Source organism: Pleurodeles waltl, chromosome 12 (genome assembly GCF_031143425.1).
Source record: "Pleurodeles waltl isolate 20211129_DDA chromosome 12, aPleWal1.hap1.20221129, whole genome shotgun sequence".
Classification (NCBI taxonomy): domain Eukaryota; kingdom Metazoa; phylum Chordata; class Amphibia; order Caudata; family Salamandridae; genus Pleurodeles; species Pleurodeles waltl.
The window spans coordinates 552970551-552983827 of NC_090451.1; the positions used below are offsets into that span (position 1 = coordinate 552970551).

General features: G+C 47.3%; 1 protein-coding gene across 1 annotated transcript in view; it reads left to right on the forward strand.

The window, feature by feature from the left end:
* Nucleotides 1–13277, forward strand: part of LOC138268193 (chymotrypsinogen 2-like) — a 61619-nt gene that overhangs the window by 6316 nt on the left and 42026 nt on the right. The window contains exon 3 of the mRNA XM_069217615.1: nucleotides 10327–10406. Coding sequence (XP_069073716.1) covers nucleotides 10327–10406 — 80 coding nt within the window. The remainder of the gene's footprint in view (nucleotides 1–10326; nucleotides 10407–13277) is intronic.

Below are 13277 nucleotides of genomic sequence, written 5' to 3' on the forward strand. Positions count from 1 at the left end.
GCGTCATTTTTGAACGCCTGCTCAGGGCAGGCGTTAAGGGACCTGTGGGCTCGGAATGAGCCCACAAGTGCCCTCCCATGCCCCCAGGGACACCCCCTGCCACCCTTGCCCACCCCAGGAGGACGCCCAAGGATGGAGGGACCCACCCCAGGGACATTAAGGTAAGTTCAGGTAAGTATTTTTTTATTTTTTTTTGCGGCATAGGGGGGCGTGATTTGTGCCCCCCTACATGCCACTATGCCCAATGACCATGCCCAGGGGACATAAGTCCCCTGGGCATGGCCATTGGGCAAGGGGGCATGACTCCTGTCTTTGCTAAGACAGGAGTCATGTTAACGGCGTCTGGGCGCCAAAAACAAATGGCGCAAATCGGGTTGAGGCGATAATTTTGCCTCAGCCTGACTTGCCCCATTTTTTGACGCCCAAACTCCATTTTCCCCTACGCCGGCGCTGCCTGGTGTGTGTCATTTTTTTTGGCGCACACCACTCCGCAGCGCCGGCTAACGCCGGCTAACATAATTGAATAAATACGCCGCCCGCATGGCGCTTCAGAATGGCGTTAGCCGGCGTTAAATTTTTTGACGCACAACTGCGTAGGCGCAGTTGTGCGTCGAAAAGTATAAATATGGCTCTAAGTGACTACATCACGGACACCACTCTCAGCCCACACAATGGACATGGCATGCGGCCTGTATCTCAAACAACAATCAAAGTGCACATCACTCAGCACCCATATCAGTGGGTCCACCTGGACCCACATCACCTTCATTTCCCCTTGCTGCCACCATAAACACAACTCAGGTCCTACACCCTTAATACCACTCAGATGATACATCACTGGTAAAATTAAGGTTCCAAGTTAGTGGCATTGAGGGCCCATGTGTGAGCCATGTTAATTGCCTTGGGTTATATTTACTAATATTGCACACAAAGCAGCAAGACAAATTTTTGAGCTGCATTGCGTGAAAGGCAGAATGCAGCTGCATAAAAAGAGTATGCATAGAAAGTGTAAGTAAGAAGGAGAAATACAAATATTTCTCTCTGTTATGCCTCAGGGAGGTGCAGCATTTCGGTGCAATCACAGGTCTACTGACTTTAGTAAATATGGGATTGTGTCAAAAACCATAGGAGGATGCATGTGAATACCTAAACTCAACCCGTGGAACACCTCTCTGCCGCAAGGTAACGCAAGGCAGCAATATTCGTTGCCTTGTGTTACTTTGGACGTACTAAGCCACACAGAGCCACACAAAGTATTTTTTGCGTGGCTTAGTAAATACCATTTAAGGGCTTGGGTTGCTGTGCAATGACTTTCGTCACACAAGGACAAAGCAAGACTTTAATAAATATGCCCTCTTATCTTATGCATTGTGTGCAGTTTAAAGGCTGGTGAGTCAAGAGTCTGTAGGTATAACCACTAGTCACTAACCTACCAGCCAACCAATAGCTCTGTCAAAACGGTATTCAATTAAGATGTTTCTTTCTTTTGTGTTGTGTGCAATGAGAAGATCTTTTGAGGTAGGGTAAGAAAGATCTTTTCTTCTACTGTTTCCCTCTGCCAACATTTTGGCATAGTCTGACTCATTAAATTAAACTAAAAGGAAACATGAACTAATATGGATACAGAAGCAATAATGAGACAATAACTTTGCTTATGTTAAATGGACCTGCACAAAGCTCTGAGCCACTAATAGTTTTCACCTGCTACAAGATGGTAGACAATTAAAAGGTATCCTGGGAGTTAGTATGTGGGGGACACAATCTCTCTTCTACGTTGAATACCACCCCAAGTCCCCCACATTTAGAGGGAAATTTACAAGAATGTGAGGCAGTGCGGCTCAGCAAGTCAAATTGCTGCGCTGCACCGCGTCATAGGGAAAGGGCAGGAATGTGTTGTATTTAAGTCAAAACAGCGCATCCCTGTCTTTCCCCCTGCGCTGGTGCCCTTTTGACAGCCTAGCGCCAATGCAGGCGCCAACGCAAGGGTGCCTGTGTAGCGTGCAGGATTGTTTTTGTGCAGAAAGGGACACCTTCCTGCACAAAAACATTCTCCAGAGGCATATTTCTCTATCTATGTGTGCAGCAGAATGGAGCACAGATAGAAATAGGAAGTAACGAGGAAAAATAAAAATATTTCTCCTCATTACGCCTCCCCTGGGAAGGTGTAGCATTTTGGCCCACTCACAGGGTTACTTGTTCTGGTAAATCTGAAAATGCATCAAAATTCATGGGAGTTGCGTGTGAACACCCAAGGAACTCCCATGGAATGCCTTCACAGGTCAAAGTAAGGCAACACATTGATTTGTGCTGAGTTGTTTACTCCAGCTCGGCACATAAATATGCCCCTTAGTGATTTCACAATTTCTCCGACCACCACCTGCTGTCTCAAAAAAGGCTCAAGCCTCTTGCCCTTGCTGCATACTAATATATGTGTACTTTCCAATACATCTGCTCATATACAGACAACATTGTCACTCCATCAACGTTTTTCAGAAAATAAAATATCCATATCCTCATATCAGCTCTCAACATGCAACTAAGCACACCTTGTGATGTGGTAACAAGGCACCTGCCATGCACAAACCTAGTCTATTACAAAATGTTCTCCCTACTTTTACCACCCTCAACGCAAATTTACGTCACAGTAACTTTTGTACTCATACACATTTAATTAATGCTGCAATGCATCATCAGGTATATTGCATCAATTGACATCTCCTCACCCACCTTCTCTGTCCAGACCAGAACAGCTCATGCACCATAGGTGTCAGCCACATACCGTACATGCTCCAAGAATGTCACCTGATTCGTGTGACTTTCTCCTTAACTTACAATGCCTCCTTGCTATAGACTGCTGCTTGCCCGACAGCTAAGCCCTTGCCCTTCTCACTGAACCCTGCTCTAATGGCAGCCTCACTCCAAAGCAGGCACCCTTGTGCCATGATGCATGCACAAAAAGTATTATTAGAGACATAGGCCCTCATTCTGACCCTGGCGGTCTTTGACCGCCAGGGCGGAGGACCGCGGGAGCACCGCCGACAAGCCGGCGGTGCTTCAATGGGGATTCCGACCGCGGCGGTAAAGCCGCGGTCGGACCGGCACCACTGGCGGGGTCCCGCCAGTGTACCGCGGCCCCATTGAATCCTCCGCGGCGGCGCAGCTTGCTGCACCGCCGCGGGGATTCTGACCCCCCCTACCGCCATCCAGATCCCGGCGGTCGGACCGCCGAGATCCGGATGGCGGTAGGGGGGGTCGCGGGGCCCCTGGGGGCCCCTGCAGTGCCCATGCCACTGGCATGGGCATTGCAGGGGCCCCCGTAAGAGGGCCCCTAAATGTATTTCACTGTCTGCTGCGCAGACAGTGAAATACGCGACGGGTGCAACTGCACCCGTCGCACAGCTTCCACTCCGCCGGCTCGATTCCGAGCCGGCTTCATCGTGGAAGCCTCTTTCCCGCTGGGCTGGCTGGCGGTCTGAAGGAGACCGCCCGCCAGCCCAGCGGGAAAGTCAGAATTACCGCCGCGGTCTTTCGACCGCGGAACGGTAACCTGACGGCGGGACTTTGGCGGGCGGCCTCCGCCGCCCGCCAAGGTCAGAATGAGGGCCATAATCCTCTAGTTTGTGTGCTTCAAAATGCAGCACATATGGAAAGAGAAAGTAATGAGAAGAACTATAGATATTTTCTTTGTTACATCACAGTCAGGTAGGTGCAGCATGTTGGCACAAACCCAGGTTTACTGATTTAAGTAAATCTGGATTTGTGTCATAATACATGGGTGTAATACATGGGAATGCTCCACTCATGTAATTCCTCCCTGATGCAGGGTAAAGCAAGGCTGGGCATGGTGCTTTATTGCTCTACATGGCAGGTAACAAGTGAGACTAGGCCATGCAAATACCGATTTGCATGGTGTTGTAAATGTGACTTAATTATTTGCATTGCCTTGCTTTGACTTGTGTGATGCAAGGACAAAGCAAGTGCTTAGTAAATCTGGGCCTAACTGACTTGCTTGATAAATCTGGGGTAACACAACGCAGTGCAACTCACTGGGCTCTGCCCAAGGGAGGTGTTCCACGGGTGTAGCGTCAGTGTTCCTACGCATCCACACATGGATTTTGGTGCATTCCTAAATTTACCATTATTTGTAGACCTGGGAATGCATCGAAATCCTACGCCTCACCAGGATTAGGTGTAACAAGGAGAAATAGCTTTATTTCTCCTTCTTTTTTCCTCTTTCTATGTGTGCTGCAATCTAGAAAATGCCTCAGAGGATTGTTTTTGTACAGGAAGGTGCCCCTTCGTGCACAAACAAATCCCGTCTGTAATGCAGGCACCCTTGCACCATGGCAGAAGGGTGCCTGCATTGGCGAAGGAAGCCGAAAGGGTGCCAGCACATAGAAAGGACAGCAATGCGCAGTATAATGTTAAATATGACTCATTCCTGCCCTTTCACGCAGTGTAACGCAGAAATGTGATAAATATGCCGCTTAAGTTTGCTCTTTCAGCAGCATTAATTGTTCTTTAATTACAAGCTGCTTCTTGGATCAGAAACCAAAGCAAGCCTGCAAATATTTGTCTCCTAGCTCCAGAAAAGCTTCTAACAAGCCTGGACTCTCCACCAGAGATTTCCATTGCATTCAGTAATGTAACAAAATGTTGCCTCCCTCGAACCTCCATGGAGTAAACTTTTGAAAGCACTGTAACAAGAGATTTTGCAAAGTGTCTGAAATTCAGGAAACAGTACACTGTGTAATTTGCTATCAGAATTCCAAAATAGTTTGCGAATAATAGCATATTATAAAAGTTGCCTCTTCTGTGGCAGCCATTGATAGATTTTAGCTTTCGTGGCTTTCATTCATAGCTTTTGTTTTAAATGTACAGTATTTTATACATTTGTTAATCCGTTGGAGGTGAATGGGCAAATGTACTTTTTTCTTACACAATGCAGAGCAACAACCAAAGTGCAGGGGAGAGAGCAGGACAGGCCCATATCTAGAAAGATGTGGCCATGCTGTTCTATTTCTAAGTGCTGGTGCACTTTTTGGGTGCCTAGCGACGCACACACACACACATACACAAACCCACCCTTGCACCATAGTGAAAAGCTGCCTGTGTGAGTCTAACATAGTTTTTGTACTGCAAGTGTAATGTTCCGGTACAAAATACTGGGACAGATATACTCATTTTTGGTGCACTGCATTGTGTCAGAATGAAAGACAAAAATAGCACCATATCTACAAAGATATGAGATGGATTTTTCTTTCCTGCAGGGCAAGCACACTTTAGGCTGATGTAGACAGCCTTGCAATATAGTACAAGCTTGTTTGTATGTCAAGCATAAGTCTTGTACTGGAAGAGAACCCTTCCAGTACAAAACTATGCTTTATCAGTGCTTAATTTGTAAAATAATGAGTGCCCATGGCCAAAACTCTACTCGGAAGCCCATGCCCAGAGGCATCAAATGTCAGCAAGCTGAATACAAGGACTGTGCAGTCTTCAAACCACCTTACACCTCTTTGATCCACTACCGGTCACCATCTTGCCTTTATCTCTTACAGGTTCCTGCTTTCTCTCTTTGTAACAGTTTCTCCGTGTTTCTATTTCTCTTTCTTTCTTCTTTTTGTGTTTTCCCCAGCTTTGTTCTCAGGAAATGTCTAGTGAGGAAAACCACTGTCGGTTGCTTGGCAGCCAAAAGTGCTCCAGCACTCAGGAAAGGAAAATGGTGTTATATTTTTTGTAGAAATTAGGCTTTTTTTTGTCTTTCCCTTGGACTCAATGGAACACAGTTGGGGCCTCATTTACAACCCTCTAGTGGCACACTACGCCACTGGAGTGTCATTTTTTAAAATGTTCCGGTGGTGCAATTTGCCAGCCCATATTTACAAGGCCACGCAAAGCCAACTTGCATGGCTTTTCATGGCCTTGTAAATATGGCTCCCTTTCTCGCATTACTCTGCGTGAAAGGGGCATTCCATGCTGTTGGTGTTCCCATGGAACACCCATGAAATCTGATGCATTCCCAGATTTACAAGATTGGGAATGAGTCAGATTCCTACGCCACCTCAGGGGTAGCTTTAAAGTGGTGCAACAGGGAGAAATCATTATTTCTCCCCATTTTTTTCCTCTTTTCATGAGTGCTCCAGCAGCACACATAGAAAGACGAAAACACCATTAATGATTGTTTAAGTGCAGGAAGGTGCCCCTTCTTGCAATAATCATCCCTGCAACGCAGACACCCTTGCACCATGGCTCAAAGTTGCCTGCTTTGATACTAGGCAGCAGTTTGCGCACCAGTGCAGAGGAAAGTACAGGAGTGCGTCATATTTCTGTGAAAACGACGCATCCCAGCACTTTCAAAATGTCGCAGTGCAGCAATCTGGCTTGCTGCGCCATGCTGCATCATTTATTTGTAAATCGGCCCCTAAGGCCCATATTTATGAGGCCTTTGTGCCCCCGCTGCATCACTTTTTCTGTCACAACAGCAGCGCAAAGCACAAAATCATATTTATGAGGCCATGCAAAGCCACTTTGCTTGGTTTTGAATGGCCTCATAGATATGGAAAAAGGCAAGGCAGCGCAAATTGCTGCATTGCCTTACTCTGCTTTAGGGAGGCATTCCACGGGCATTGCGGTCCGTGTTTCTGTTAGACTTGGCATCATTGGCATGACCTCCCCAAACATTTGCCTTTGCTTCCCAGGTTGTTTCTGTGAGCTGGACTCTGTTTTTGCTTTTTTTGTTTGCTCTGGAGACTTTACCACTGCTGACAAGTGTAAGTGTTCCCTGTCTAAATTATATGTGTACATTGCCTTAACCATGATTGGCATATTTGATTTACTAGTAAGCCCCTAGTAAAATGCACTAGAGGTGCCCAGGGCCTGTAAATCAAATGTGACTAGAGGGCCTGCAGCACTAGTTGTGCCACCCACATTAGTAGCCCTATAAACATGACTCAGACCTGCCACTGGAGAGTCTGTGAGGGCAGTTTTAAACTGCCATTTCGACTTGGCAAGCACACCGACTTGCCAGGCCTAAACCTTCTCTTTTTATACATGTAAGGCACCCCTAAGGTAGGCACTAGGTAGCCCCATGGGAAGGGTGCAGTGTGTGTTAAAGGTGGGACATGTCCTTATTTGTTTGACATGTCCTGACAGTGAAATACTGCCAAATACGTTTTTTAGTGTTGCAAGGCCTATCTCTCTCAAAGGTTAACATGGGGCTGGCTTTAAATATGATTAAAGGGCAAAGTCCCTTTAGGAGCAGATAGACATGTGGAGCCTGGGGTCTCTGAACTCACAATTTAAAAATGCATCTTTTAGTGAAGTTGGTTTGTAGATTGGGTGTTTAAAAATGCCACTTTTAGAAAGTAGGCATTTTCTTGCTTAAACTATTCTGTGACTCTGCCTGTTTGTGGATTCCCTGTCTGGGTCAGTTTGATAGTTGGACTGTTTGCACCTCTGATCTAGACAGTGACACAAAGGGAGCTGGGTTGTAGCCTGCATATCCTGATGGGCCATCTGTCCTGAGGGGAGGGGAGGACTGGTCACTTACACTTGAAAGGGGTGTGCCTGCCCTCACACAATGCAGTCTCCAACCCCCTGGTGTGTCTCTGAGGTCTGGCCGGGGCAAGGCAGGATCTTGAAGGCCTGCTTCAAAGGCAGAAAGGGGTATAAGAAGAGCACCCAAAACCCCTGAAAATCAGATTACTTCTGGAACCAAGAGGAACCTCTGCCAAGGAGAAGAGCTTTGAGCTGGAGGAGGAGGAGTATTCCCCCTTTGCCAGTGACTGTGCTCTGCTGGGTTTACCTGCAGTAGCAGCTTCTGCCTGAGAGGACAAAGACTGACGTTTGTGTGACTTCCCACAGGTGAAGAATCTCCAAGGGCTGGAACAGAGCTTGCCTCCTGTTGTTGAAGTCTCAGGGACATCAAAGACTTCTCTCTGCCAGCACTTGGGCTTTCTGCTGAGAGTCCTGCCTGCCGAGTGGTGCCCTGTCCCATCTATGGGCCCTTTAAAGGTGCAGCTGGTGGAAAGGTACAGAAATCCAGGTAAAGACCACCGTACGGGGAAACTTTCAATGCACCACCCACCTCGTGACTGAAAAACAACGCGCCGCTGGCCTTGTGGCTAACATTGATGCTCCACCTGCATCGCGGTTGGAAAATCAATGCAACGTGGCTGAAGAAACAACGCACAACACCCGCAGCAGCTGCTGTTAACAAGCCAAGCCCCCACGCAGCGCGGTGTCTTGACACCGTGCGACTGGCTTTCGACACAACATCACTGGGCGTGGCAAATCAACGCAAAGCCTGCGCGGACCCGAGGTGCCCGTCCAGATCGATGCAAAGCTCTTTTGCGGGAGAGAAGAAACGACGCTCGTCGACCCGACCGGAGGAGGTACGACGCACACTCTCGCTTGCGAGTGAGAAATCGACGCATCGCTAGACTTTTCCAACGCACACTTGCCTGTGCAGCTTTATTTTGACGCTGCCCATATACTTTTGCACGCTAACAACATTCTCACTGTTTTCTAAAGAATTTAAGACTCTTTCTGCTTTTTAAATTCATAACTTGACTTGTGTATGTTGGATTTTTGTCCTTTTGGTCTTGCTTTGTTTAGATAAATATTACCTATTTTTCTAAACCTGTGTTGTGTCATTTTGTAGTGTTTTCACTGAGTTACTCTGTGTATTGGTACAAATACTGTACACATTGCTTCTGAAGTTAAGTCTGCCTGCTCGTGCCAAGCTACCAAGGGGGTGAGCGAGGTTAACTGAGGGTGAGTCCCCTTTACCCTGACTAGAGTGAGGGTCCTTGCTTGGACAGAGGGTAGCCTGACTGCCATCAATAGACCCCATTTCTAACAGTTTCCAAGCAACACCCATGGATTTGAATGCATCTACAGATTTACAAGACCTTGTAAACCTGGAGATGTGCTAAAACCTTACGCCTCCTCAGGGGAGGGGCAAAGAGGAGAAATATCACTATGTGTCCTCTTTCTCCATGTGCTGCATTCCGCAGCACACATAAAAAGAGAAAGAAGCCTCCCAAGATTGTTTTTGTGAAGGAAAGTGTCCCTGCATGGTGCAAGGTTTCCTGCATTAGCGCTAGGCTGCCGAAATGGCACCAGTGCAGGAGGAAAAGACAGGAATGCTTCATATGCCATAGACAATATGCCATAGATATGGCACATTCCTGCCCTTTCCTTTTGTTTCTGTATACTGGTTAAGGTTTCCCTGCCAGTAAGGCATATTTGGCAACAATATGTACATGTGTATGAGCACCTGCAGTATATTATTATAACAATACAGAAGTGTGCGGCCAAGTTTAGCTTCTTGTTGCCATATTGATATTAATTTTCCCTTTCCTTTTGGCGCAGGGCAGCGCAGCAGGGTGACTTGCTGTGCTGCCCTGCACCAAAATCCCACAAATTGTAGCCTAAGGGTCATGTCTATGATCCGCTTGCGTTGCATTTGTACCACTCAACGTGGTGCATGCATGATGCAAACCTTAACTGCCTTGTGTGGCCCTGAGTGCCTCCATAAATCTGGAGTAAGGCAACGCAGTGCAAATCGCTGCGCTGCCTTAATCTGACCTGGAAGGCATTCCATGGGCATTGGTGTTCCCATGCAACTTCCTTGGATTTTGACGCATTTCCAGATTTACCAGAATTGGTAAATCTGGGAATGCGCCAAAATGCTACACTTTCCCAGGGGAGGTGTAGCTTTGAGAAATATCTTTATTTCTCCATGTTAGTTACTCTTTATATGTGTGTTTCATTCTGCAGCACATATAGATAGAAGAATATGTGTCAGGGGATTGTTTTTGTGCAGGAACAATGCAGGGACCCTTGAACCATGGTGCAGGGGTGCCTGTGTTGGCGCTCGGTGCAGGGGAAAAGGCAGGAAGGCGCAGTTTTGACTTAAAAACTGTGCCTTTCTGCCCTTTCCCTGTGACTTGCTGCGCTGCATTGCATCACATTCTCGTAAATATGACCCTAACTCTGGTTGCTGTGCTGCATTTAGTCAACAATTAGTAAATCTGCCCTTGCTTTGGGTTACTTTTAGGTAACTTTCCAGCTCAAACAAAACATACAAATCAACACTTTGCACGGGCTTGAATCACTTTTAGTGGCTGGGCCGGTACAAACTGTTGAAAAATCTGTTTTGAAGTACTTTAATCTATTTTATTTCTCATGTAAGTCTCATATTACGATTTTAATCATACAGCAGACAATTATAACACACATAACTAAGAAGTTGATAAAATGGAAATCAGAGACTTGTTTTCGTATTGAGAACTGACCCTTGCCTTCTCTTAAACTTCTCAGGACAGCACTGGATTCCATTTCTGTGGCGGCTCTCTGGTCAACAGCGAGTGGGTGGTCACTGCTGCCCACTGCAGCGTCAGGTATCACTACTTCACCTTTATTTGTTTCTGTTGGTGGCAGGATGAGTAGTGGGACTCCATCATGGGGTGGGTGTGAAAACAAGCGAGGAGTCCTATTTTACTTTCCGGCTGCACAGGAGCCGTTCAGTGACTTTGGTTATGCAGTAGAGGTCCAGTTCACGAAGATGATATAGGCCCTCATTACGACCCTGGCGGGCGGCGGAGGCCGCCCACCAGCATTCCGCCCTCCATAATACCGCTCCGCGGTCAGAAGACCGCGGAGGGTATTATGAGTTTTTCCCTGGGCTGGCGGGCGGTCTCCAAAAGACCGCCCGCCAGCCCAGGGAAAAACTCACTTCCCACGAGGATGCCGGCTCGTAATCGAGCCGGCGGAGTGGGAAGGTGCGACGGGTGCTACTGCACCCGTCGCGTATTTCACTGTCTGCAAGGCAGACAGTGAAATACATTTTGGGGCCCTCTTACGGGGGCCCCTGCAGTGCCCATGCCGTTGGCCCCCAGGGGCCCCGCGACTCCCCCTCCCGCCATCCAGTTCCCGGCGGGAGAACCGCCAGGAACTGGATGGCGGGAGGGGGAGTCGGAATCCCCAAGCCGGCGCAGCAAGCTGCGCCGGCTTGGAGAATTCCTTGGGGGCATCGGGAAACCGGCGGGAGACCGCCGGTTTCCCTTCTCTGACCGCGGCTAAGCCGCCGCGGTCAGAATGCTCCCGCGTGCCGCGGCCCTGGCGGTTACAAACCGCCAGGGTCGTAATGAGGGCCATAGTGCCCTCACCCTACGCATGGTGGAGGGGTCACGAGAATGGTGTCCATCTGATACTGAAATGCTTTGAGATGATAAAATGGCAGCAGGTTTCCCAGTTCCCACATATTGCCTGAACTCTATTCTAGATAATAAATTCTAATCCAGTCAGTCTAGAAAGATCTTGCTTGGAAAGTCAAGAGAAGTGCACACATTTTTAAAGATCAGCCGATCAGGATAATAGTGCATGCCTTCTGGTTTGGCTTCTAAGCCAATGCAGCTAAGTATTCCCACAGTGGTGGTTTCATAATCCTTTCTTAGCATTAGCGGTTGTTATGTAAAAACATCTCTTACCAATTGGAACTTCTAATTCTGTCCTCATTTGATGTTCATGACAGTCCAGCCAATCGGGTTCAAGGGCAGACAAAGCCTGTGTGGCCAAGAAATGGAGGGAAGTTAAAGTTTTAGATGAACCAGGCTGGCGACCAGGCAGGGTAGGCTTGGAGGCATTGGCTCAGATTGGTTATCTAACCTTCATCATAAAAAGGTAGGGCTCTCTTCAAGACTATGGTAACTGTCTTCTGTTTGTTCTCTGCGTTGTCACAATAATGTGTCTCCAGTTTCTTGTCTGCACTTTTCCAGGCCATGGGCTCAGAAGCTGTCAGCTGATCACGTGTTTACGTTATATAAGTGACACAAATTTTGAAAGAAATGCATAATTCTTATTTCAGTGGGTTTTGGGGTGTCTACACAAGCTCTATTAACGCTAATCACTGATAATACTATGTGTCAATTTTACTAAAAAAAGATTGCTATCACTCCAGACCTAAGTGCTCTAAAAGACCACCCACAAACATTTCAACGTTATTATAATTACTGTATGAGACTTTTATTGAATAGGTCATGAAGTCCAATCCCCTGCAGTGGTGGACCACGCATAAGTAGGACTTTGAGTCCATTTGTTGGGTAAAAAGTCCATCATGTGGGTTGGGGGGTGCCCGGGGGGGTTGGGAGTGCGGCATTGTTGTGTTTCCCTGGCTGGTACATTCTGGGCAGGAAAAACTAGTGACATCACTCTGCCCTAAACAGGGTGGAACGACTTTCACTACTACCTGTCAGCTCAGTAGCTGAGAAACTGCCAGGTTTCCACCGGCAGTGGCATAACAAAACTTGAGGGCTCCCCCCTTGCAAAGTACCTGTAGCGGGCCCCCTCCCCCCTGGAGTTCAGGCCCCCACTGCGGGGGCTGCAGGGGCCTTTGTTATGCCACTGTCCACCGACAGCGGCTCCCCAAATGGATTTTTTGGTGCCTATTTATGAGGACAGCTGCGCTGCACTTGCACCACGCAATGTACTATATGTGTGACGCAGCTGTAAAATGAGATTTATGAAGCCATGCAAGGACATTTTGTGCGGCCCAAAGTGGCACCATAAATCTGGAGTAAAGAAACGCAGCACACATATTGTAGCATTGCCCTACTTCGTGTTGTGTGGGTTTTCCCCATGGTTTTTGATGCATTTCCAAATTTTCAAGAACTGGTAGGCCTGAGAATGCACTAAAAATATACACCTTCTCAGGGGAGGGGTAACAAGGAGAAATGTCTTTATTTCTCTTTGTTACTTCCTCTTTCTGCAGCACACATAGTTAAAGGAATATGCCTCTCAGGATTGTGTTTTTTTCAGGAAGGTGTCCCTTCCTGCACAAAAACAATCCTGCATGCAACCCAACACCCTTACACCATGGTCAAGGGTGCCTGGGTTGGCGCTAAGCAGAAAATTGTGCACCATCACATGGGAAAAGGACAATAATTCACTGTATTTAAAAAATGCTGTGCATTCCTGCCCTTTCACATTGGCATAGGGCATGGCAGCAAGAAGACTTGCAGCAATGCCCTATGCCAATTTCCCATAAATAATCCCCGTGGTTTCAAGGTTTGCGACGCCGTTGCCTCACAATAAGTGCCTCAACAGAGGTGCAAGGGGCTCGTAAATTTGCCCTGTAGTGTTTGTTTCATAATATTTCTTTTAGAGCAAACCAGCATCTCACATATGAGAAATGGAAGGGGGTCAAGGAGATTATTTGCAATATTATTAGTGAGCTCCTACTATGTTATAAACATGTCACAATCTCTTAATAT